The sequence below is a fragment of the Siphateles boraxobius genome, unplaced genomic scaffold (genome assembly GCF_051911475.1).
Source record: "Siphateles boraxobius isolate OS27281-9 unplaced genomic scaffold, OSU_SipBor_1 86, whole genome shotgun sequence".
Lineage (NCBI taxonomy): Eukaryota > Metazoa > Chordata > Actinopteri > Cypriniformes > Leuciscidae > Siphateles > Siphateles boraxobius.
In genome coordinates, this window is record NW_027509215.1 from 9,268,868 (window position 1) to 9,296,337 (window position 27,470).

General features: G+C 38.3%; 2 protein-coding genes across 3 annotated transcripts; both read left to right on the forward strand.

Annotated features, from left to right (window-relative positions):
- Positions 1-6,726: 6,726 nt before the first annotated feature.
- Positions 6,727-10,498, forward strand: nmrk2 (nicotinamide riboside kinase 2). Of its 2 annotated transcripts, XM_077222234.1 has the most exons (8): positions 6,727-6,884; positions 6,961-7,051; positions 7,803-7,851; positions 8,970-9,141; positions 9,229-9,300; positions 9,370-9,476; positions 9,855-9,940; positions 10,022-10,498. In XM_077222234.1, exons 1-7 carry the CDS (start codon positions 6,859-6,861, stop codon positions 9,938-9,940), a joined length of 603 nt encoding a protein of 200 aa, XP_077078349.1. In that variant the 5' UTR covers positions 6,727-6,858; the 3' UTR covers positions 10,022-10,498. The 2 variants fall into 2 exon arrangements, with proteins under 2 accessions (XP_077078349.1, XP_077078350.1); XM_077222235.1 differs by lacking the exon at positions 7,803-7,851.
- Positions 10,499-21,022: 10,524 nt separating this feature from the next.
- On the forward strand, positions 21,023-26,408 carry loxl5b (lysyl oxidase-like 5b). Its single transcript, XM_077222265.1, has 7 exons — positions 21,023-21,865; positions 21,959-22,067; positions 23,456-23,593; positions 24,673-24,829; positions 24,909-25,004; positions 25,587-25,702; positions 25,799-26,408. Exons 1-7 carry the CDS (start codon positions 21,121-21,123, stop codon positions 25,803-25,805), a joined length of 1,368 nt encoding a protein of 455 aa, XP_077078380.1. The 5' UTR covers positions 21,023-21,120; the 3' UTR covers positions 25,806-26,408.
- Positions 26,409-27,470: the final 1,062 nt, after the last annotated feature.

The following is a 27,470-nucleotide window of genomic DNA, read 5'->3' on the forward strand; positions in this document are numbered from 1 at the left end:
CTATCAAGCCTTGTATTTTCCAGTTTCCGGTTGCAGGCCAGATATAGACGAGCAGGATTTGGTGTTTAATTCAATAATGCAACATTATTGTATCGGACATTCACTCTGTTCTGAAGTGTTCATGGGTCATGAATGAGGTGAGTGACTCATAATACATCTGATATCTGAATGGCAGAAACACAACAAATGCAACCTGAGCTCATACCATGCTGGAAAACTCCTAACTTTCACCTATAAACAAAGTCTTTCGGCTTGTCCTGTTCATCTCTATCCATGCTGACGTGTAGAAAGTACACAAAATTAGTAAAATAATGGGTATTTTGTCAAAGCATAAAACACTAAAGTGCCATTGTCACATGCCTGTCCTGTCTAGTGTTGCACATGGGTGTTTTGTTATTGTGGGCCATGTGCTCTTGTCCTTGTCTGATCCCTCCCCCTCGTTACCTGATTATTGTTTGAGTTCTTCCACCTGTCCCCTCTTGATTTGTTCCCTTCTTAAGTCTCCTCTTGTTTGCAGTCTTTGTCGGATCGTTGTCTAATGTTTTGTATACGTCTCCTGTTTTCCCGTGACCTCCGGTATGTTTGATTTTGAAGTTGTTGTTTTGTTTTACATTATGTTTTTCCCCCTTGTGGGTTTTTGTTTTACTTTATGTTTCTTTTATTAAATAAATCACTATTCTTTTGCAATTGAGTCCTCACCTAGTTTTCTTTAGTTGTCACGTGACATAACGATCCGACCAAATGAGGACTCAGCGGAGAAGAGGGGCCATGCCAGGGACTGTTCACGCTCCGTTTGCCCAGCGAGAGACTGTTCACGTCACGTCTGCCCAGCGAGAGACTGTTCACGTCACGTCTGCCCAGCGAGAGACTGTTCACGTCACGTCTGCCCAGCGAGAGACTGTTCACGTCACGTCTGCCCAGCGAGAGATTGTTCACGTCACGTCTGCCCAGCGAGAGACTGTTCACGTCACGTCTGCCCAGCGAGAGACTGTTCACGTCACGTCTGCCCAGCGAGAGACTGTTCACGTCACGTCTGCCCAGCGAGAGACTGTTCACGTCACGTCTGCCCAGCGAGAGACTGTTCACGTCACGTCTGCCCAGCGAGAGACTGTTCACGTCACGTCTGCCCAGCGAGAGACTGTTCACGTCACGTCTGCCCAGTCAGAGACTGAGCACGTCCAGTCTGCCCAGTCAGAGACTGAGCACGTCCAGTCTGCCCAGTCAGAGACTGAACACGTCCAGTCTGCCCAGTCAGAGACTGAGCACGTCCAGTCTGCCCAGTCAGAGACTGAGCACGTCCAGTCTGCCCAGTCAGAGACTGAGCACGTCCAGTCTGCCCAGTCAGAGACTGAGCACGTCCAGTCTGCCCAGTCAGAGACTGAGCACGTCCAGTCTGCCCAGTCAGAGACTGAGCACGTCCAGTCTGCCCAGTCAGAGACTGAGCACGTCCAGTCTGCCCAGTCAGAGACTGAGCACGTCCAGTCTGCCCAGTCAGAGACTGAGCACGTCCAGTCTGCCCAGTCAGAGACTGAGCACGTCCAGTCTGCCCAGTCAGAGACTGAGCACGTCCAGTCTGCCCAGTCAGAGACTGAGCACGTCCAGTCTGCCCAGTCAGAGACCGATCCGGAAATGCCCATTTGTGTGGCCGCCAAGGCACTTACGGACTATCTGGAGCGTCTGGCTCGGATCCTGGACATGCCCGTGTCTGCTGTTCCAGAGCCGGAGCCAGTGTCTCCTGTTCCAGAGCCGGAGCCAGTATCTGCTGTTCCAGAGCCGGAGGCAGAGCCAGTGCCTGTTCCAGAGCCGGAGGCAGAGCCAGTGCCTGTTCCAGAGCCGGAGGCAGAGCCAGTGCCTGTTCCGGAGCCGGAGGCAGAGCCAATGCCTGTTCCGGAGCCAGAGGCAGAACCAATGCCTGTTCCGGAGCCGGAGACAGAGCCAGTGCCCGTTCCAGAGCCGGAGGCAGAGCCAATGCCTGTTCCGGAGCCGGAGGCAGAGTCAATGCCTGTTCTGGAGCCGGAGACAGAGCCAGTGCCCGTTCCAGAGCCGGCGGTGGAGCCAGTGTCTGCTGTTCCAGAGCCGGAGCCAGTGTCTGCTGTTCCAGAGCCGGAGACAGAGCCAGTGCTTGTTCCAGAGCCAAGGCCTGTTCCAGAGCTGGAGCCAATGTCTGTTCCAGAGCCAGCGCCTGTTCCAGCGCCAGAGCCAGTGTTTGTTTCTGTGTTTGTGTTTGTTCTTGTGACTGTTACAGTTCTTGTGTCTGTTCCTGAGCAGGTGTCTGTTGTTCCTGAGCCGGAGGCAGAGCCAAGGCCTGTTCCAGAGCTGGAGCGAATGTCTATTCCAGAGCCAGTGTCTGCTGTACCTGAGCCGGTGTCTGCTGTACCTGAGCCGGTGTCTGCTGTACCTGAGCCGGTGTCTGCTGTACCTGAGCCGGTGTCTGCTGTACCTGAGCCGGTGTCTGCTGTTCCTGAGCCGGTGTCTGCTGTTCCTGAGCCGGTGTCTGCTGTTCCTGAGCCGGTATCTGCTGTTCCTGAGCCCGAGCCACCGTGGTGGCCACCCGAGGGGTCTTCGCCGCCCTGGCCGCCCGATGGGGGGTCTTCACCGCCCTGGCCGCCCGATGGGGGGTCTTCACCGCCCTGGCCGCCCGATGGGGGGTCTTCACCGCCCTGGCCGCCCGATGGGGGGTCTTCACCGCCCTGGCCGCCCGATGGGGGGTCTTCACCGCCCTGGGCGCCCGAAGGGGGGTCTTCACCGCCCTGGCCGCCCGATGGGGGGTCTTCACCGCCCTGGCCGCCCGATGGGGGGTCTTCACCGCCCTGGCCGCCCGATGGGGGGTCTTCACCGCCCTGGCCGCCCGATGGGTCGTCTGCTTCGCCCTGGCCGCCCGATGGGTCGTCTGCTTCGCCCTGGCCGCCCGATGGGTCGTCTGCTTCGCCCTGGCCGCCCGATGGGTCGTCTGCTTCGCCCTGGCCGCCCGATGGGTCGTCTGCTTCGCCCTGGCCGCCCGAAGGACTGTCTGCTTCGCCCTGGCCGCCCGAAGGACTGTCTGCTTCGCCCTGGCCGCCCGATGGGTCGTCTGCTTCGCCCTGGCCGCCCGATGGACTGTCTGCTTCGCCCTGGCCGCCCGATGGACTGTCTGCTTCGCCCTGGCCGCCCGATGGACTGTCTGCTTCGCCCTGGCCGCCCGATGGACTGTGTGCTTCGCCCGGGCCGCCCGATGGACTGTGTGCTTCGCCCTGGCCGCCCGATGGACTGTGTGCTTCGCCCTGGCCGCCCGATGGACTGTGTGCTTCGCCCTGGCCGCCCGATGGACTGTGTGCTTCGCCCTGGCCTCCCAGGACTAAGCGTTCTGTCCCTCCCGTCCGGCCCTGGTCTGTCCCTCCCGTCCCGCCCTGGTCTGTCCCTCCCGTCCCGCCCTGGTCTGTCCCTCCCGTCCCGCCCTGGTCTCTCCCTCCCGTCCCGCCCTGGTCTCTCCCTCCCGTCCCGCCCTGGTCTCTCCCTCCCGTCCCGCCCTGGTCTCTCCCTCCCGTCCCGCCCTGGTCTGTCCCTCCCGTCCCGCCCGTCCCGCCCTGGTGTTTCCCTCCCGTCCCGCCCTGCCCTGGTCTTATGGAGCGTCTGGTAGCCGCTCCGTAGGGAGGGGGTAATGTCACATGCCTGTCCTGTCTTGTGTTGCACATGGGTGTTTTGTTATTGTGGGCCATGTGCTCTTGTCCTTGTCTGATCCCTCCCCCTCGTTACCTGATTATTGTTTGAGTTCTTCCACCTGTCCCCTCTTGATTTGTTCCCTTCTTAAGTCTCCTCTTGTTTGCAGTCTTTGTCGGATCGTTGTCTAATGTTTTGTATACGTCTCCTGTTTTCCCGTGACCTCCGGTATGTTTGATTTTGAAGTTGTTGTTTTGTTTTACATTATGTTTTTCCCCCTTGTGGGTTTTTGTTTTACTTTATGTTTCTTTTATTAAATAAATCACTATTCTTTTGCAATTGAGTCCTCACCTAGTTTTCTTTAGTTGTCACGTGACAGCCATAGTTAATGCAATCTAATAATGAGCAATACATTTGTTACAGTACTTATTAATCTCTGCTAATGTTAGTAAATAAAAATACAGCTGTTCATTGTTAGCTCAAGGTAACACTTTATTTTAATGTGACGTAGTTACACGTTACTATATATACTTACTATAGTAATAACAGTAAATTATGCATAATTACAAGTAACTAAACCTAGCCCTAACTCTATAGTAAGTGCATGTAGTTAATAAATACAATTTTCAGTACTTTTTTGAGTAAGTACAATGTAACTAAGTTATCTTAAGATAAAGTGTTACCAGGTCCATTAAAAAATATGAACAGATTTTTATTTTAATATCAGTGAATGATGAAATCAACATGAACTAAGATTAATAAATGCTTTTAAATATTTTTAATTTAGAAGTGTAACCCAAGTTTCCATATTTAATTGTAGAAAACTATATAAAAACAAGTAAATATTTATTTCTTAGCTTTCAAAATAGATTAATTTATATACCTGTACTTTGAAGGTCTTATTAAATAACAGTAAAAAGCATGATTTTTGCATTGGAAATATAATTAAAGTTTATTATTTATTTATTTTCACCAGTACTTAAAAATATTACTGAAGTATGGCATTAAAATGTATACCTACTCAAGATCTTTATACCGCTGAACGTGGGATTATTATCAGTACACATCGTACACTTTTACATGTTTGTTTACTGACATAAAAGTATACGTGTGTGACTCATGTCTTTTATTGAATCTTTTATTGATATTGCTCAGGAGTGTCGGTATATTACTCCTCAATGTCAGATGAAACATGATTATAAATGACTGGAAGATAAAAGATTGTACAGTATGTTAAAATATTAACAATGACTGCATGTTGCAATAGTCATAAAAGGAAGTGAAATGTTAGTATCATCATATACACTTGGACATTTATTAGTTTTATTAAGATCAAAACAATGAATAATGACAGTTTTGGATATTTCAAACCAAATGTCTTCCTTTTTGTATATGCAGAGGATATGTGTGATGCTGCATTATACTTGGCTGAAAGATGATGTCTTAATATTATGCATTTTGATGCTGTTTAGGTCAGGTTTGCAACAGAGCTCTTGCTATTGGGTATTTGCTATTAAACTGATGGTCTGGTATTCATGTGTGTTGCGTCAGAAGCATTTGTACCGTGATGAATGGTCACACATCATGCCAAATATAGCGTTACTGAGAGCTTTCACCTCACGCCGGGAGAAAAGTTCCCTCACGCTGAGCCAAGAAGACACGTCCAGTGATTGGAAACATTTAATCAGGATGGTCAAGTATCATCAGAGGAAATGTGCTCTAATACCACGCGCCTCTCTTGTCTTTATTTAACATTTGGCTCTGTGATCTGATCTCACTTCCATTCGTCTGGACCATAATGATTAACAAGCATAACTGAATGCACACTAGCAAACATACATCAATCATAAGAAGCTCTAACATGAGTTCTTACAGTCAACAGTCTCTCGGCCAATTCAAACATCAGGATTAAACTTTTCTTGATGTTGAAATTGAATGATCATCACATGTGGGATTCTGGCCAGACTGGAGTTCACCGAGTAAAATTAGCTGAAATATAGGACAGAAATAATGTGAGACGATGAGCATAAAGACAAAATACATATTGAAGACAAGCATACGAGAACATTTATTATGTTCTTAGAACACTGCTCTTAGAGTTTGAGGACAAATTCAAAGAACATCTTTATTTTAAATAATGACATCACCATAAATAGTAACCTATTAAAATGATAATAATAATAGTTGTGTGAGCTCGGGTTACAAAAATGATCACTCTTCAGTGCAATTGTGTATAATGTGTTCTTTATTTTAGTGGTAGTCTGTTTAATAATAGCAATTTGACTGCATTGATTATGGGATTTAATAATCATTACGTTAATAGTATGCATTCATTTTTTTTACCCAAAATCCACCATTCCTAAGACTATTGATGGAAACCCAGCTGTTTTTGTCAGTTTTCCACTGCTGTGCCATAGTTACTATATATTTAATAGGCTATCATAGTAAAAACTATAATATAATATATATTATATACACATATAAAACTACGGTTATAACGTACAAATGGTAATCAATCCGCCAAAAAAACGTTTACTACACTTTTACTATAATAAAACAATCGTTAACTTGTGAACTAACAAGTTAAATCAATGTAAACACTGTTTTTATTATTACATTGTGACTAAAAATCCTCCATTGTTACCACAAGAACTTGGGTTAATGTCAACCTGTGAAGTAACAGGTGAAATTACGTAAACCGATGATAAATCGCTAGTCTTTATTATTAGCCTATATTAGAATTGTCAGTAAATGGTTCGTTGCGTGAATAAAGTGTTTATTTCTTTACCTGCGTTTATTCGCGTCACTGATCTCGATAGTGTTGGTCATGTGTTAAACACAAACTTTGCTAGTTGGCATAATTTCGTGGTATATTTCCACTCTTTAATTGGCCCTCGTGGGCGAGCAGCGCGCGACCTGCTCACAGACGAAGAACAACAGGTGCCCAATGGAACGGTGCCAGTATGCAGATTAGTAATACGACTCAATCGCTGATTGGTTCTCAGAGAGCGGCCTGATTGGCCAGCTACCCACGTCTCCGTGACGCAGAGCCCAGCCGCCTATATATTGAGGGCGAAAGCCTAGTCCATCAATGAAATAGTAAAGAGAGGGAGATTCTGGGAGAAAGAAAAGAAGACAGATTGAAAGCATTCCCGACCGAATTAAGGAAGCAATTCCTTTGCTAGTGTCCTATTGCGAAGACCAAGATCAACAAAGATCAGAATGAAGTTTATTATTGGAATAGGGGGGTGAGTATAATCCACATGAGCGTTATATTGAATATCTATTGTATGATCTCATCGTTTAATAATGTGTCTATTACAGTGTGACCAATGGAGGCAAGACAACTTTGACGGGAAGACTCATAAAGAACTTACCAAACTGTTGTGTAGTGCATCAAGATGATTTTTTCAAGGTATGGAGAGTTTCCATGACACTTTGTTAAATAGCACTTGTAACATAATGTGGCACCTAGAAATATTTGGACATTTATGTAATACATTTAAGAGTGCATGCATTTTATTGCATTGTAGATATCACCATATCAGCTAATTCAATTTATTTCATGCATTTTAATTTTGATGTAAGTGTCCAAATACTTCATATTTATTGTGTAGCATATAGACCAAGGAACGGAAAACATAAAGTCATGTAGGACTTAATCATATATTGTATTTATGGATCCATGTGGTTCATGAACCCTATGCTGGTGTTCTCCTGGACAGCCAACCTCAAAGATAACAAATGAATGCCATTTGAGATGCCTAACATGCTGTATAGAGTCTAGCTGGCATTCATTTGCAGCTTTAAACCCCACTAATATGATTCTCTTGCTCATGCATTTATCATTCTAATGCATGTAAGAGGATCTGGCAATCCTTCATCACACTAGCGCCCATATCGATATCTTTTATAACACCTCTTAAGTGCATCACACACACATTCCTAACTGTCATTGGAGGCTCTTCTACATTAGAATCGCATTGCAACATGTTTATAAAGATAATTCAACCAAAATTGCAAACCAAATTAAGTTAATTCTTCCCCCTCACGCAATTCAAATTGAACTTGATTTTAGAAGAGTGCTTGGCGTCACATGTCCAGGTGGGACCAGCACTGCCTGAGCCATCTACACCTTTTTGTTTTATTGGTCACTGTTATTGCAGCCCCAAGATCAAATAGAGTTCGGGGAGGACGGCTTTAGACAATGGGATGGTAAGAGTGGCTTTCGCTGTGGGAAGAGAAACAGTAATGTATTCCCACCTTTCCATAAACATTCTGATGTTTGCTTTTCTGTAACATTAACCTAAAACCAAGCAAAACTATTTTTCATACATTGCACGTAGAAAGTTTGGACACACCTGAAAACGTAGTTTTGTTGGCAAATATAAACTGTGTCTGAGTTTAAAAACAAAAATTGTAGCAGATGCACTCTTAAAAATGAAGGTTCCAAAAGATTCCGTAAAGAACCTTTCAGTGAAAAGTTCTTAACAGAACCATTTTGTTACTTTGAGTGAAGAACATTTTTCCACTATAAAGAACCTTTTGTGCATTGAGAAGGTTACATGGATGCTAAATTTTATTTATGGAACAATTAATGCTAGTAAAGAGCCTTTATTTTTAAGAGTGCAGTGAAGGAAAAAATGATGCATGTTCATCCTGTAAGAGCCAGATTTACTAGACAGGGCAAATTAGCATGAGAGCAAATCCCATAAAAGTGCCAATGAGAGAGGAAAGTCAATCATGTGATCTCCTGACGACATGCAAATTAAAGAACACGGATGCAGCCGGATCATTTCCTCAATGACCAGCACAATCTACCAAGAGCAGCACAGATGAGCGTGTGGATTAAGGCGTTGAATTAATGGCGCAAATACCAGTAAATTGACTGGAGCAAACCTTAGTAAATCACCTTGCATGATCATTTAAATTAAATTTTGCGTCTGAAAGGGAAACTCTTACAAATTCATATGCAATAAGGTCAGCCGCAAAAAAAAAAAAAAAATTCAGCACATGTCTTTGGTATATCATGAAAGTATCTGTTAGTAAATCTGGCGCTAAGTGTTTGAAAGCATCCCAGGATGAACCTCACGAATGTCCAAAATAATCAGAACTGGAATAGACAAAGTAGAAGCTTGAGTCTCTTTTTAAGTGTGTCCAAACCTTAGACTGCTAGTGTAACTTTGATTCACAGTGATATTAATTATTAACATCCCTAAAAAAGGAGAAAGGACAAAAATGTAAAAGAGAATTTTTTTTTTAATGCATTGCTGTAATGTTTCCAATATCCTAGCGTGTGAGACCCGTCTTGTGTTTTCTGTCTCCTTGTGCAGTGATGACGGCGTTGGACATGGATGCGATGGTGAACACGGTTACAGGATGGATGGAGAACCCGGTGAAGTTCGCTCGCTCTCATGGCGTGAGCGTTTCCGCCACCAACGACTCGGACCCGGAGCGCGAGATCCACATACTCATCGTAGAGGGATTTCTTCTCTATAACTACAAGTGTGTTTCTTACTGGAGCCTTGTTGGCTTGATTAACATAAAGAAGTGACTGTAAGGTTGATGGACTCCTCTTGTTTTCACCTCCAGGCCTTTGCTCGACGTCTACAACAAGAGCTACTACGTCACCATTCCATACGAGGAGTGCAAAAGGAGAAGAAGGTGAGTTATTTTTTAATTTTTGCAGATTTATTTATTTATTTTTTCTTCTAACAAATCCTCTTCTTTCAGTACAAGAAGTTACACCGTTCCTGACCCTCCTGGTCTGTTTGATGGCCACGTGTGGCCCATGTACTTGAAACACCGGATAGAGATGGAAAACAACAGCCTAGATATCCGTAAGTCTTACTGGATACACACTGCTTTTCTTACTTCGTATTTTTGTCTTTGTTTCCAGTACAAGGATCTAAAAAAAATCTTAAATCAAGAAGCATTTACTAGAGAATGAAATTATATCTTGTTTTCTGGGGGGAAAAAATCTAACTTAAGTGAGTTTTTGCGTCAAACAAGAAAAATAATCTTAATTCAAGTGGAAAATAAGAATATTTTTCTTAACGCATTGGCAGATAATTTTGCTTTTTTTTCGGCAAAAACTTTTTCTTTTCAGGAAAGATGTCATTGTATTCTCTAGTAAATGCTAAGAATCTTTAGATATTTGGAGTGGAAAAGACAAACCCATGTAATCTGTAACTCGCATGTATGTTTTGTATCTGCAGAATATCTGGATGGAATGAAATCTAAAGAGGAACTCTATAACCAAGTTTATGAAGACATCCAGAACTCACTGCTGAATGCCTTATAGGTAAGAATCTCCATCCTTTTGTTTACATACCTCAATATAAAGATGTTTTTCTCATCCGTCATGTCTTCCTTCTCTTTGCAGCATCTCCAGAATGAAGATGTGTGTGTGTGTATAGAACTGTAAATAGCATCGTACGTAGATATGGCTTCTGCCACTAGATGACTTTTGTAAATAACATAATGAAGTACTAACTTATTTTAAAACCGATGGCAAGAGCCTGTTATTTTATATATTGCTGTATCGATGAAACTTTTGTTTTATTAAAAACATGCATTGCTCTCTAGGCTGTCCAGAGATGAATGGTGTATGAATGTGTTTTCATTTTTCTGTAACTGAATTTTTCTGTAAACTATCTTGAAAATCTTTAGCTACAATGTCCTGACTGCAAAATTAAAATTTATTGCAACCATTAAATACAAAATGTTGAAATAAGAAATGCAATGAATACACAATACATTTTATGATTTATTCATTTCATTTTCTTCAGTATATTAGATTTTAAGGTTTATTTCATGTAATATTGTGTCATTTTACATCAAATAAATGCATTACACGTTATTTGTGCATACATGTTTTATTTATTGTTTGCAAAAATTTGATATATTATAATTGCGTTTTATCCAAATTTCATTTTAATGTTTCATTAGCTTCTTTGTTTATGATAATATGCAGTGTTGGGTGTAATGCATGACTAATTACTGTAATTGAATTACGTTTACTTCTGATGTAATTGCATTAAATACTGTATAGACTAGAACAATTCTAAAACAGTGGATTTAACATCAAAATTTTAAGTTTACTGTTAAAATGTTTTTCTCCCATTAAATAATTTAGTCAGTTCAATAATTTTTGCATTTTTATATTTTTTGAATAAATTCAAAGGGCATTTTCATGTCTACCCTTGTATTGTTAAACTGGATGAGGTTGAAATCGAATTTAGAAGTAATTAGGAATGCAATACTTTTTAGAGTAATTAGTACAGTAATCTAATTACTCTGTTGAAGATGTATTTAGTAGCTAGTAAGTAATTACTTTTATAAGAGTAACTTACCCAACACGGCTAATATGTCGGTGTATTTTGATTTTTTTTTATTTGATAATTAAATATGCTTATTTAATTGGCTCAGTGTCTATTACATCAAAAACTGCTCAGGTAAATTATTTTACACAGTTTTCTGGCAATCTTGGCCTGGTTTTATGTTTATTCAAACATTTGTTAAAAGTCAATGCCAAAGCAAACACATATAACCGACACTCAAACACAAGGTAATTTCAGTCATGTCTAGTTTTCCAAAATGCTAATTTTATTGAAGTACTTTCAGTGCACATAAACCATCATGAACATTCCCTTTCTTGTTTTATGAGCATTTATATCACTGATATGTGATCATACATTAAACAATAAATACTAAAGCAGGAAGTCAACAAACAAGAATTCCCACTGATGACTGCGTTGATGAATGTTTATATGTGAATAAAAGCCTAAATTCAATTTTTTCATATACAGGGATCGAGTCTCTTCAGAAATTTGGACTAAATCACTCAATTCATATGGATAAGTTTTACGATCTCTTTATGAACTTTTTTAAGCGTCAAAGTGGTAGTTGCGTAGCTGTCAATGGAGGGACAGAAAACTCTCAGATTTCCTCAAACAGATCATAATTTGTGTTCTGAAGATGAACGAAAGCCTAACGGGTTTGAAACGCCATGAGGGTGAGAAATTAATGACTGAATTTTCATTTTTGGGTGAACTGTCCCTTTAAGATTTTTGTTTTCTCAATGGGACACAATGATTGTGGTGCGTCATTTTCAAACGTTTCTCTACTCCAATAAAATGTGCAACATTTTACTTTTTACAAACAAATATATGTAACATCTAATCAATTAAACTTACAGTGGAAAGTTTTCCTAGACATGACGCAAAATCAAGGCACGTGAGTTCCTGGACGTGAAGAATTATGGGATACCCTTAACGTTGTCTCATCAGAGATGTTGTGGATTTAGTGTGCGTTAAAGGGATGGTTCGGAGTAATTTCAACCTAGGGTCCTTTGCACCATGACCCCTTGGTCAAACATTATTAAAGTTAGAGCTTATTTAGAGATATCAGCCGAATGGCTTAGTGCAAGCGCTAACGGATCCAAGGAATGTATCGCGTAAATTACCCCACTAATGATGCCCGGAATGGTACCAAACTTCTACAGTAGTACAAATAGGCTCTGTAGTTATAAAACGAGGTATTGGAAAGTTTGTAAGTACACCAGGAGTTTATTTAAATAACACTTGCCTGATGGCTCATGCTAGCGCTAACCCGGACGTCGAGGTAACTTCCGTGATTTAGGAAAAGCCCGTAAAAGTCCTTTGCGAAACTTACAAGTGTAAAGCTAGTGAATTTAACACTCCATAGAAATTTATTGATAACTGGATGATATTCGAAATACTTTTTAAGTGTTGATTTGAAAATACAAGAATTTATAAAACTTTCGAAAATTCTACATCGCTTTCTGACAGGACTTTTACGGACTTTTTTTCCAAATTATGGTGTGTGCTTTGACATTATTCAGACCTGGGACTGTCCTGCCCACTTACTTGTGTAAGTGTAATTTTTTAGCAATCACAAAGTAAGTATTTATTTAAGATAAGTACCTACTCAAGAGAGTATAGGTATGTTATTTTGGATCTAGATAAAGCCTGCGCGCTGTCCAGTCGTGAATTTGGAAATGTCAGCAAAAAAAGTTAATTGCTAATGGTAATAATTTTATATTGCAATATTAAGGTTCTATATGAAAGCGCTTATAGACAACACATTTACAAATTATTCACAAAATGAATGACTCCTTTTTCATGGCTTGATTTTTTAAATATAGATCCATGCATAGGCGACAAATAGTAGAAAAATATTTTGCTAAGGTCACACATTAGCCAAGGTTTGTCTCATTTAAACATTAAACAATATGATTATTGCAAAAAATATATTTATATATATTTTCTTACTTTTGAGTCTTGTTTTCTGAACAATTTATCAGAATTAAAAGAGAAAAAAATCAGAAAAATAAACATAATTCAACGGGAAAACGATTATTGTTCTGACCCCATTGACAGATATTTTTCTTGTTTTAAGCATAAACTCACTTAATTTTAATAAACCAGAGAAGACTTATCTAATGTCATTTATTTTGCTTCTCAAGTAAATGTATCTAGTCATATTTACTGGAAAACAAGACAAAAATAAGTTATTCATTTTTTGGTTACACTTTATTTTAAGCTGTCAGTGTTACAGTGTAATTATATATTTATGTACTGAGTAATAATAATTAACAACAGGTACTTTGGGTTAGAGTAGGATTAGGGTTTGGTTGAGAGTTAGTTGCATGTAATTATGCATAATTTACTGTTATTATTATAGTAAGTACATGTAACATATGTAAAAAAGGACACTGTAAAATTATTTTTTTACAGTGTAAAATTCATTTGTAGAAATGGACAGAAATTAGTCAATAATTCCCATAAGTTACTGCATCAGATCATTTGCTCTTGGGCACATTGGATGAGAAATGTTTGACTTTTAAATGCAAATGTGTTGTCTTAGCAAATCTGAGACAACGTTGAGATCTTTTCTGAAGATAACTGAGAGTCTTTTTCTCATGCAAACGTCTGGCAAGAGTCTCTGTTTGCAGCGTTGCACGAGCTCGCGGTTGCATGTGTGGCTGCATGCCTTCAGTGTCAGGAGAGAAGGACAACTGTGAGATGGAAATAGAAATGCATGCTCTGTTCTTGAACCGGTTCGGCCCCTCGACCCCGTGAACACCGGCCCCACGAGGTGAGAACGACTCCAACGTCACGGTTTGTCACGAAGACCTCAAACAGTAGCACAGATGCAGATCAAATTCAGGCCTGTTTTAGTTTAAATGCGAAGAAGTCGAGACTTCATATTCATTTGCTTTTCTCTCAAAATACTCCTTGAGGCCAATGAATCATAAAACTGAATACAAAGTTTATTCAGACACCTTCAACATTCCTCACATTATCACAGTTTATTCGCTACAGTTTAGAAAATGGTGATAGAAATCAGTTGATATTTCACTGGATTTGTCCATCCTTCTGTTAGACTATCACACATGAATTATGTTGAATATCTGTCAGCTGTTAAATTTAAATACACAATTAGATAATACCAGTTTAGCTTAACCAATCACCAAGCAATGCTTCATTGTGTTAGCAATTAAAGAAAAAGCACTAAAGAAAACATGGTCAGGTCAAAGTGTCTGAATAATTTTTGGTCCCAGATTTTCATAAATTGTACTGGTAGTCACTGTATGAGTAATATTTGGGTATCATATGTCACAATTTACTTTATTTTGCAATTCTCTCTTACATAAATGAACTATAATGTCCTGCACCTACTAGTAAAAAATGTATCAAAAATGATATCTGGTGTCTGAATAATTTTTGGTTTGATTGTGTGTGTGTGACTGTGCGAGGGACTTTGTGTGAGCTTGTGTTGTTGTCACACACACACACCCTCGTAACTGAGATAGTTGAAGAGCCGTCAGCTGTAAATGTGTGAGAGACATTTCACTCATATGTCAGATGACAGCCTCATATTTTGTGGTTGGTCAGAGGTTTATTAATAGAGCCTGACACTTTCGAACAATGAAAATGTAATTATAATTTCTTATTTTATATTGAGGATTTTTTTATTGGATTATTCTGAGTAACTAGCATTTGCACTCTTGTTCAGAGTTTATTTAAAGATTCAGTGGAAATAATAATAATACTTTTTGTAGGTGTGTGTGCGTGCGTGCGTGCGCGCGTGTGTGTGTGTGTGTGTGTGTGTGTGTGTGTGTGTGTGTGTGTGTGTCTGTGTGTGTGTGTGTGTTATTATTATTTACAGCATCTTGACTCGGTTTGTTATTTTTATATTTTTTTGTTTATGCAAATAACATTGAAATAATGTAAATACATTCATTAAAATAACTACTTTATAGAACTCATGGAAATTATTATGCGGTATACCTTTACATTCTAATTATAAATAGACAAATGTTGTATTTTTATATCATCATAAAAAATAATAATAAATCATATTCTCTTGTTGTGTATTCTATTGTTATCCTGGATTATTAGAAGTTATTGGCATTTGCATTCTTGAGCAGAGTTTATTCAAAGATATCAGAGCCTATATCAGAGTTTATAGAAATCTTATATATGCTAATATATATATTTTTTAATAATCTGTCTAAATGTCTAAAATTCTACTTAAGTCAACTTTAACTTTATTTATTATAATTAATAGGCAAATGTTTAATACTTTATAATGAAAGATCCGGAGGAGTGGTTTTTTTTCTTTCATTCTTTAAAATGAAAAGAATACTGCACTGTTGATACTGCACATATGTGCTAATAAAAATGACATTTAAATTTTGGACAGTAGATGGTGTTGTGCTGGTTTCTTCTAATCAGGCTGTTTAAAATGGACCCGACGCATTTAAAAAAAAAATTTTTTTTAAATCATAGCTTCATCGGAATGGTCTGAAATTTGGTGACTTTTTTGGTACTTTGTATATGAACACCCAAAAAATTGGGGACAGGATTTGAATAATCTAAGTGGTTGTAAAAAAAATTGTCACACTCAGGACCTTCGGGTCCAAATGGACCCGGCATAGGAAATGAATGGCAAATTGGCAAAAATGTGAAAATACCGAGTTTTTTTGTGTGCGTACAATCTACAAATCAGCCACGATCCAGAAAAAAAGCACACAACAGTGAAGGGGTGAATCTATAAAACATCAAGAGTGCAAAACAGACACATCCACACACACACACACACACACACACACTTTTATACATAAACAAACTAATAAATTCAGATTTCATATGTGTTTTGCATTTTTAAAATGCTCAGTTTGTCCACCAGATGGCATCCATCTCATTTCAAAAATTGCTTTCATGAGGTCTAAGCTTGACTCTAAAATGAAATACAGCTTTAAAAAAACAGCTTTTTTTATTTATAATTTTCTATTATATTCAATGGGGGGGGGGGGGGGGAATGGGTCATATTTATTGCATAAATATTAATTATAAATCAAAATTCTCAAAACACCAAAAAAGAAAAGAAAAAATATTATAAAAAACAAGTTAAAATTTTTTTATGATTTTCTTTTAATAAATATGAATCCCACCCTTCCGGCCCATTTGGACCCGAAGGTCCTGAGTGTGACTCTGAAATGAAGGACCCCAGAGGGTTAATCAAAGACCAAACCCTCCTTCACCAGTTTAACTAGACCAGCTTAATCAATCAGAATGGGACAGCAGCAGGTCAGTGGATATCAACCAGTCTGAACCAGTAGGAAATTCACACTGGGTTTCTTTTTCCAGCAGACACAGAACATATCCTCCTTTTCTGTCTGGCCAGCAGTTCATTTTTAGATAGGCGTCTCAGGTTAATCGCAGAGCACGTGACCACAGACATATGGGTCTCCATAACGCGTGACGCAATCTCCATAAATCGTGACACATTCACACATCGCATGTTCAGTTAGGGAATATGTATATTGACCAATTTGGGAGTTGAGATCCAAGGACATTACAGCCTTCAGGAGGCATGTGTCAGCGGGAATTTCGGTCATATGCGAGCTTTTGGGAACACGAGAGCGTAATGACACGTGGATCATATCTCAACATCAACGTGCAATCAATCATAAAACACGATATCAACAAAGTTCAATCAGTAGCTATATTTTTATGACTAGTACAAGATTTAAAAAGAATGAATGATTTATTACTAAAATAGTAGCAAAGGAAGCCTATTTCCCCCTTTTTCTCTTGTTTACCAGCTGGGAGAGTTGTGTAGGCTATTACTCTTAAAGTGTAGTTTAATTCTATTTAAATTTTCATACACGATTAAAATGAATCTCGAAGACAGTTTGTGTATATATAGGCTATCCATCCAAATTACATTTCGTTCAAATCTAGTTTTAGTTGATAATTTTCTCAGCGCGTTTTTGGAGACGCGCGCTTTACGCACACAGTAAATACTACAGAATGAGACAAATAAACATTTTGTTCATTGAATTATAGATCAGTATTGATGTATAGTTATCCATTCGGGCGGTCCGCGTCCACTTTTGTCCCAAGCAAGTAATATATTCCATGATCCATAACCCCAAGAGCTGATGGAAAGCTCTTGAAAGGCAAAAATGCATTTTTCTCACCTGTTTCCAGAAGTAAATTAAAGGTGACCTTCAGCCCTTATTTTAGGCACTATCATTTAGATGGCAATTCCTTGAAGAATAATGTTTCTGTACGTGGCATCAGATATATTCCTTTTGGGAAATCTTGTGCTCAAACCATTAAAGACCATCTTCGTAAAATCACACAAAGATGAGTGCAGCTCTGGACACCTAGATTTACGAATGAAATAATTTCAAAGCGTAGCAGCATTAGTTTGATGTCGGGAGGGAACACGGGGAAGATTTTATTCAACAAACCCAACAGTGAAACAACCAAGGAGCGCCAAAGACACTGAGATTTTATTTGCTATTCGCTCGCTTACATACAATGTCCAAACCTGGTGGAAAGCATCGCTTCTGCTTGTGATTTGTTTTACACATTTTGCACTTTTAGACACACAAGTAAAGACTCAATGTAATGTTTGATACTTACTGTAGTCTAAACTGTATCTTAGTAGCCTATCTTCTGTTGAGGGGAGTGTGAGTGTCTGTTGCTGCTGGGATCTCGCGCTCTTATGGAGTTTGTCTCAGGGGTGTTTCCACATCTCATCTCATCTATTTCTGGTTGTAGTGTCACGTTACTCTCAGCAGCTCTTGCCATATTTGGCTTTATTAGTCCTCGCTGTGATTCCCGCGACCGAGTGACGACGACTAATGTAACTTTTACACTGTAAAAAAAAATCCGGTAGATTTGCGGTAAAAAAAAAACGGAAGCCAGAAATCTACCGTGAAAAAATACGGTAGCAACATTTTAGGTTTTACAGACTTAACTAAATTTGACAGTAAAAAAACGTGTTTCATTATCTGATGCAATGTTAATTTACCGACCTATTGAAGTAGTAATATCTGTTTTATACCATTGTAATACGCTGACAAGAGACAACCACCAATCACAGAGGTGATGAGAGTCACATGATGAATAAATGTTTATCACAAGCAGCTGTTCTACTGGAAAGTTAAACATAGACCTAAATTAGGTTATACAAGCTGCACAGTCATTCACACAAACACTAAACACCATAATGGTAACACAAGTGGAATTTTAAAAATGCACCTTAAGTTATTCACTGTATATAGTACGGAAGCTTTGTGTTAGCCAGTTAACAGTTTTTCACTGTAGCATTTTCACGGTCTAATGGTCTGAAATTGATTATTGTGTTTTGTGAGTAAAAGTTGCTCTGTTAATGCTCTTTTCATAATATTGTTTCTTAATTTCATAACTGCTGAATCCATTTGTACAAATGTGGTACACATTTGTTCAGTATATACAGTATATTTAATATAGGCCTATAAATATTCAGTATATACAGTATAGTTGTAGGCCTATGTATATTTGTCATGACAACTCCCGGAGTGTTTGGCATTGTAATGGATATGATAATGTTGATATTTTTGGTTTATGCTGAAAAGATCTGTTTGGTTGGTTGCATAAAATTTTGTGTCTTTTTCTACATTATCTACACACATTAATAAACTGGGCTTGATTCTGTTGTTCTGAAGATATGTAAAAAAATAAAATACAATGGGAAAAAAAAAGTTTTTTATTCTGCATTTATCAACAAAAAAATCTATAAATCCAGCATAAATCTGAAAATATCCACACATAAATGAAGGCCTGGTACTAGAGCACAAATGCAATGTGGAACGAACATGATCACACACACACACACACACACACACAAGTCAAGTCGCCTTTATTTATAGCGCTTTTTACAATACAAATTGTTTCAAAGCAGCTTTACAGAAATAACAGGAAAGTAAAGTTGTAATACTATTGTTAAATTCAAAATTAAATGTTAAATGTCCCCAACTAAGCAAGCCGAAAGCCAATGGCGAAAAAAGGCAACAGTGGCAAGGAACCAAAACTCCATCAGTGACAGAATGGAGAAAAAAACCTTGGGAGAACCCAGGCTCAGTCGGGGGGCCAGTCCTCCTTTGGCCAATGAACGAACAGTGTATGATTATGATTCAGGCATAATCAGGTCAGATGAGATCAGAACTTTCACAATATTTATCCAGCTCATCTGGTTAGGGGTCGGAGTCATCACGCCGGTATGGAGACGAGTTTGTTGGGGTGTCCATGAGGCCTTCACAGTGTTGATGAGGCTGGCACTTCAGGGATGTGTTGTCGTCGTGTCGAGGCGCAGGTCCTTCATCAGATCCGGATACGGCCTGGATCCGGCGGTTTGCGGTAAACCTCGGAATAAACAGAGAGACTAATATTAGCGTAGACGCCATCCTTCTTATGTTGTACAAAGTACATCAGGATTTATGAGAATTGTTCCCGGTTCCGGCTGATCTAAACTAAGCAGCCTAACATTGAATAATAGCAATCTATAAAGTGTAATGTGTATGCTAAGCCAAAGAGATATGTTTTTAGTCTAGATTTGAACTGTCTAGATTAGTCTAGATTAGTTTAGTCTAGATTTGAACACACACACACACACAGACACACACAGACACACACACACACAGACACACACACACACAGACACACACACACAGACACACACACACACACACACACACACACACACAAACACACACACACACACTCTCACACATACTCTCTCACTCACTCCTGGTCATGTCTGCTTACCGCAGATATTTTTGTTGGATTTATTTGTTTAATTTAAATAAATAATATGTGATTACAATCATGTCTTGGCTTTTAGTTGTAACTTATTTGGCAAATTTATGTTGTATTATTGCAAAAACAAACTCTTCAAAAGACATCAAACAACAATCAAAAATTCTCATAAATTTGCATTAATGCCACATAAATTGACTATATATATATATATATATGCATATATATATATATACATATATATATATATATATATATACATATATATATATATATATATATATATATATATATACATACATATATATATATATATATATATATATATATATATATATATATATATATATATATATATATATATATATATATATATATAATTTAAAAAAATACTTAACACAAAAGCTGTTATAAGACCAGTTAGCCACATCCAGAAAAATGAATGGATCTCTATGGGATCCATAACTAGAAACAATTCATATTTAATTTTGATCATCATAAAGGGTTTTTTTATTTTTCATAAAAATTTCATTTTTCATATGCATGCTAATGTGTATAGGTAAAGTACTTCATATTCTCCAAAAAACACCATAAACATATAGATGAGAAGTAAAAATGATATTTCAGTTGTATTTTTATACATTCGCTCTATAAATGTTTGGGATCATATTGACCCCAAACACCCGGAGTGTAAACTGGAAATGAGCAACATATGAGAACATCAAACCCTTGTTTTGACATTTGTGAAAAATACTCTGGTCTTGAAAACACAGTTCAAGCTTTCTGTTCATTATTTTCTTCTTAACCATGTCCATGTGTTATTGGTGTAGTTAGTAGTTTGAATCCAACATCCAAAATCACTGCTATAGAAAAGAACTGTGGGGGTTTTGATGACATGAATCTAAATCAGTCTGTGCTTCTGTTAGTGCACACTGCCATCCTGTGGACATTACAGTGTAGTGCAATGATCAACAGGGTCCCAAACAACAGGGTCATATTGAGATATTTACAAGCCAATTAAAAGGCCGAGAGCAACAAATCAGGTAAAGGGTTTTACTTTTACCAAAATCCTGAAACCTTCTGTTTATGAAACAGACTTCAATATAAGAATTCCAGATTTTATCCCAGGTGACATTGATGTGTTTCGAGACACCAATTTGTTCGGCGAGGAAAGGGTTAAGAGTGAATTTTGCTGACTGTGCATGCGCGCGTGAACTCCCACAGTTTGATAAATGTGTGTCCGTTTCCCTTCTGCCCGTTTCTAGTGGCTCGCAGAAGATTCGGACTATGCCGTTTACGCACTCCAGAGTCCCACATCATCTGTGCTGGGAAACCATATCAGTTACTGTCCAGTTTTAAAATGTATCTCAAGATGCCAAACTTGATTTTAGTTTTATATTTACTTCAAGGACTGACTAATTTTATCAGCGCGCAAAGTTCCGCGCCCTGGAGGAACCGGATCAAGTGGGTGAATAACGGCCAGGTGTTCAGTTTATTGAGCACCGGCTCTGAGTATCACGCACCGGTGCCGTCCAGAAGACAGACCAGGGTTTATCCGAGCAGAGATGCTACCCGGGACAGGACCATGCGAATTCGAGTGGAATCGGTTGAGAGACCCACTAACAGCGTACCGGACAGCAGCACCGCGCTTTTGGGCCCCGATCGCATGCAGTATATGGTGGCCAACAGCCGCGCACCGGGTGCCAGACAAATGCATGTGCACCAGAGGCTCAGAATAGCTCCAGGAGGAACCAGAACTAACGCCACGGTCCTGTCTGAATATTCAGGCGGTGGAAGAGCCCCAGCACAGGGGGGAAATACCGCACGGAGGGCGCCAGTGGTTGCCAATCTCCAACAGCTGGCCGCGCCCCCGGAGAATCCTAACACCTTAAATTCAGATTATGGGAATAATGAAGCTGATCTCCCCAGAGCGCAAGCTCCAAATGTCCCAGTTGAGCAGGGAACAACGTCTGAAAGTATGGCTGGAGATGATCCACGCAACAGGAATACCGTCTTCTACAACATCTATCCTCCCGGGGGCAGGACGCTCATTCCCCGGAGACCGCCGCCTGGCACTGGGTATGGCACCAGATATTTCCAGAACGGTGAGCTGTGCGTAAAGCACGAATTTAACCTCAACATATGTGGCAAGGGCGTGTTTTCAGTATAGGTTATGCTTGTGTTGTGCGTGTCTGCAGGTCTTCCGGACCTTGTGCCAGATCCATATTCCATCCAGGCGGGCTCATATATCCAGCGCGTCCAGATGTACGCGCTCCGGTGCGCGGCGGAGGAGAACTGCCTGGCGCGGTGTGTGAATACACATCATCTTATGAATTAATATCTGTGTAGATTTACGGCGGCCACAAAAAGTATTTAGATTAGCCTATAGCATGCCGTTTTGACTTTTAATTATTCCCAGGATACGAATTCTTGATATCAACAATTCAATTTTCACTAGTTAAAATGCTAATTCTTGATATCAGGAATTAGATTTCTACTAGTAAAAATGTTAACTCTCGATATTAACAATGATGTCATCACTGGCTGAAATAGGAATTCTTGATATCAAGGATTAAATTAAATTTCCTAGTAAAAAACAACTATAATTCTTGATATCTGTAATTGTTTTTTCACTAGTTAAATGTCACCATTGGGTGACATTCAAATTCAATTGTTGAAATAAAAAATGTATTTCTTAGTAATTGAATTTCCAATTTTTTTATCAGAAATACAATCCTTACTTGTAAAAATCATATTTTTTTATATCAATTATTACGTACTTACTAGTAAAATTATAAATTCCTGAAATCTAGAACTCAATTGTCACTAGTTGAAATGTTAATACTTGATATCTGTAAATGTATGTCAACATGTTACATTTGTTATTTCTATTTTCTGAACATGTATTTCTGATATCAATAATTAGGAGAGTAATTTCAGATATCTAAAATGGCTTTCTTACTAGTAACAGTCACATTCATGAAATCAGAAATTAACATTGTCACTATAGTGACAATCGAATTATTGATATCAATAATGAACATTAAGTTGATATCAAGAACAGACATTTGCACTAGTAACCATTTAATTATTGATATAAAAAAATTACTGGTAAGAATTGTATTTCTGATATGTGAAATTTGAATTTTCTAGTAAGCTAAACTAGTAAGAAATCAATTCTTGATATCAACAATTGAATTTGAATGGCAGCCTATATGGTGAAATTTATTAGTGAAACTACAATTACAGATATCAATTATAGTTTTTAAATTGAATTCTTGATATCAAGAACTCATATTTCTGTGAGTGATGACGTCATTGTTGATATCAAGAGTTAAAATTTTTACTAGTAGAAATTCAATTGTTGATATCACAAATTCAAATCCTGCGATTGATTAAAACGCAAAACGGCTTCCCATAATTAGATACTTAACTAAAGCCTCAATGTCATTTTTCCTACCTAATGCAATGATAATCAGAGAAAAAAGTGCATGTTGAGTTTGCAATTTCTTACCATGTTGAATAGCAGACTCAGTGTAGTCTGAAAATAAATGTTGCATGGTTTGAATATTAGTGAGAGCTTTTTAGATGGTCTGGTTTATTCAACTACAAACATATCCAAACTTATTTTCCATTTGGGTGGCGTGACCTCTCATGACCCTGTGATCCATAAGCTCATATCTTTCATCTTTCAGATCTGCGTACAGACCCGCGGTGAGAGACATCGACTACAGGGTTCTCCTCCGGTTCCCACAGAAAGTCCGAAACATGGGAACGACTGACTTTCTGCCGGTCAAACCCAGACATCAGTGGGAGTGGCACAGCTGTCATCAGTGAGTTTGAGTGATTATACAATACTTATAACTATTAGAATTCTTAATGTCCTCCTTTAATGTTTTACAATCAATGCAAATTAATGCACATTGCTTTCATAAAGTTGGAGCTACAGCTATATTATAAAATACAGTAATGTTCAATAAAAAGTTCAATTTCTTAGTATTAAAAATCAGAATAAACAGTGCTTCGGCCCAGATGTAATATAGTTCATTTCCCTCCACGGTCCATGCATCGGAACCGTTTGATTTATACATTTTATGTGATGCATTTAAATGGCTTGCTAATTATTATTTTTTATAAATTATGATAAAATCATAGTATTAAAACCCCCTCCAACATTGCAGCTCATGCCTATTGCTTTTATAACTTGAGAGCAACAGCAATATTATAAAATACATTAAAAGTTCAATAAAGAGTTTCGTTTAAAAGTTTAAAAAAAATCAACAGCAATATGCTAGCTTATGTAATATAGTTATTTTTACACCACTTCTCATGCAGTTAGAATTTAGCATCGGAACTGTTTGGTTTATCAAATTTATGTGAGTGATGCATATCTGTATTATAAAATGTAAGTGAGTGATGCATTATGTGAGTGATGCATATCTTTTTTCTAAAATGTATGTAAGTGATGCATTATGATGCAATATCGTTTTTTGTTTTTTTTAAATTTTATGTTAGTGATGCATTATGTGAGTGATGCATATCTTTTTTCTAAAATGTGTGTAAGTGATGCATCATGTAAGTGATGCATATCAGTTTTATACATTTTATGTGAGTGATGCATATCTTTTTTCTCAAATTTATGTGAGTGATGCATTATGTAAGTGATGCATTATGATGCAATATCGTTTTTTTTTTTTTTATGTGAGTGATGCATATCTGTAGACTGTTTTATAAAATTTCTGAGTGATGCATTTCATAAAATGTATGTGAGTGATGCATATTGGTTTTATATATACGTAGAGGTTTTATAAATGTTAGGTCAGATCATGATGTACGAGCAATAGTATTGCTTATGAAAGCTCATGTAAAGTGCATTATTATGTGTCTGAACTGTGTTGAATCCCACACGCAGGCACTATCACAGCATGGATGCATTCAGTCACTACGATCTCCTGGACATCAGCACTGGACGGAAGGTCGCTGAGGGACACAAGGCCAGTTTCTGTCTGGAAGACACGGGCTGCGATCCTGGGTTTCACCGCCGATACGCATGCACTGCACACACACAGGTGCAAACACACACCAGACCAGCAGCTCAACTATTGCAAACATTTGGGTTTAATAGAGATATTATTACTGTATTTTCAGGGTTTGAGCCCTGGCTGCCACGACACATACGCTGCCAACATCGACTGCCAGTGGATCGACATCACAGACGTCGCTCCTGGGAACTACATTCTTAAGGTGTGATGGCTTTTCAGAAAAGATGATGCTGACGTTATGGCATTCACAGCCGGGATTTCTAAAACGTACCCCTTATTTTCTGGCATTGTAGTCAAGTTATGGTATGATGTGTCTATGTTTATTAAGGAAAATATACTCTTTAATTTTGTTTTGCATTTTGAAAATCTCATTTTTGGATATTCAAAGTATGATAGCAGTGTAGTTAAGGAGGCTTTTGTAATGAATCTGTTAATGTTATTAGTCAAATTTCACATCCATAAGTGTAAGTTTTCTAACAAAAAGTCCCTTTTTTCAGTATTCCTTAAAAATTCGAAAATTACTTTTCTACTATTTAATCTGGTACTAATGGAAAAGCTATTAAGACTGTTCATTTATGTACTGTTTTCAAAAAATAATTTGTTACATTTATAAAGTGCTTTTTATGATTATTATTATTTTTAATTTCTCCCATTTTTTATATGTATGTGTGTGTTCTTTGCTTCCCTGGCTCTAAAATGTATGTTGTATTGTTTTGTTTATTTAAAAAAAAAATTAAATACATTTTTTTTTTTTTTATCTAAACCGGATCCTGTTTTCCTGTAGGTCACTGTCAATCCAGACTTCCTGGTGCCCGAGTCAGACTTCTCCAATAACGTTGTGCGATGTGAGGTCATTTACACCGGCATTTACATCCAAACAAGAAACTGCATCATAACTGGGTGAGAAAATGTGTTTTTTTAATTTATTGCAGCACATTAATATTGTAATCAGAGCAATAATCCACTACATGCATTTCTTTCTTACTGTTTCCACAGGAGTTAAAGCCCTTGGGTCGGGTCAACAAGATGATTTTTAAAGGCCTATATAATAGGTTTACCTATGATAATTTAACTTGAAACATTCCTTATAGATGTTGGAATAATATTTAATGACAAACGTACTGTATCTATTTTGAGTTTTATTTCTGGAAAACGTGCTATTCCAAGTGTTTTTGTGATGTTTGCATTTTAATAGAATGTCTTTTTGCAACATTTTTTTTTTTAAATTAATAACTTTAATTAGTATGTTGCTTTTTAGGGTTTGTATTTATTACACAGATTATAAAAAATATACGCATTTTCTTATATTAGCTAAGATGATATTGAGGGACGTTTTGTGTTATTTAGGCTTCTTATTTGATGGTGAATTCACAGTGGTTACGTGTTTTCCTCCAGCGTAAAATATACACTTGAAATATTCCAAAGGTTCGGGTTTCCAGGTGTCCTTCGATATTTCTGTGCAACATCTTGAAAGACTTTGCTGCGTGTTTCCTTTGACTTTGCCATGATTATAAGAATCTTTACATAAATCCCGGACTTGGATGAACAAAGTCGTTTGTGGCTTGATATGCAATAAACAAAAATGGAGAGAATGTAATACAGAAAATGGATTGTGGTTCTTTTCTAAACTCCTTCTTCATTAAATCACAGGTTCATTCAATACAGTAAAGTTCAAATGAGCTATAAGTTGAAATGTTTAAACAGGAATGAAGGCATTATTGAAGTGTAGATGTGGGATGAAAGCGTGTGGAATGAGAGCCGAGACTGAGCCAAAGATATCAGAGTCTGAGACCTTTTACTGCCTCTTCTTACAGTGGATAGTATAAGTGAACACACTCATGCTAAAGTTGACTAAAAAGAGGAATAAAAAATCATCTTTTGGAAATTGATCTTAATGCCTTAATTTAAAAAATGAGGAAAAATCCAACCTTTAAAGACACCAATTTTCTTTGTGAATGAATAATGTATCGTAAATAAATAAATGTTCTTCCTTAAAATACAGGTTGCGTAAGTCAGGACACCCTATGTTAAATTCCCATAGAGTCAGCAGATTTTTATTTTTAACGGCCAGTTATTTCATGGATCTGGGATACTATGCATCCTGATAAAGTTCCCTTGGCCTTTGGGATTAAAATATCCCACATCATCACATTCCCTTCACCATACCTAGAGATTGGCATTGGGCACTTTCCATAAGATCATCTCTCAATCAAAACAGCTAAGCCTAACTGAAATAACACCATGCCGATCTCTAAGTATGGTGAAGGGAATGTGATAATGTGGAATATTTTAATCCCAAAGGCCAAGGGAACTTTATCAGGATGCATAGTATCCCAGATCCATGAAATAACTGGCCTTTAAAAATAAAAATCTGCCTGTCTCTATGGGAATTTAACATAGGGGTGTCCTGACTTACGCAACCTGTATTTTAAGGAAGAACATTTATTTATTTACGATACATTATTCATTCACAAAGAAAATTGGTGTCTTTAAAGGTTGGATTTTTCCTCATTTTTTAAATTAAGGCATTAAGATCAATTTCCAAAAGATGATTTTTTATTCCTCTTTTTATTCATCTTTAGCATGGGTGAGTTCACTTATGCTAGGCACTGTATTTACTGTACAGTAGAGTAAAAATTCAACTGGGTCGAACTGTTTGGATGAAAGT

Bases quoted from the DNA above. Each gene is read 5' to 3' on its own strand.
- nmrk2 (XM_077222234.1), top strand. From the start codon at position 6,859: ATGAAGTTTATTATTGGAATAGGGGG. The intron at 7,852-8,969 runs GTAAGAGTGGCT...CTCCTTGTGCAG, and splicing joins CGGCTTTAGACAATGGGATG to TGATGACGGCGTTGGACATG. The intron at 9,477-9,854 runs GTAAGTCTTACT...TTGTATCTGCAG, and splicing joins AAACAACAGCCTAGATATCC to AATATCTGGATGGAATGAAA.
- loxl5b (XM_077222265.1), top strand. From the start codon at position 21,121: ATGTATCTCAAGATGCCAAACTTGATTTTAGTTTTATATTTACTTCAA. The intron at 22,068-23,455 runs GTGTGTGAATAC...TTCATCTTTCAG, and splicing joins GAGGAGAACTGCCTGGCGCG to ATCTGCGTACAGACCCGCGG. The intron at 25,005-25,586 runs GTGTGATGGCTT...GTTTTCCTGTAG, and splicing joins CTGGGAACTACATTCTTAAG to GTCACTGTCAATCCAGACTT.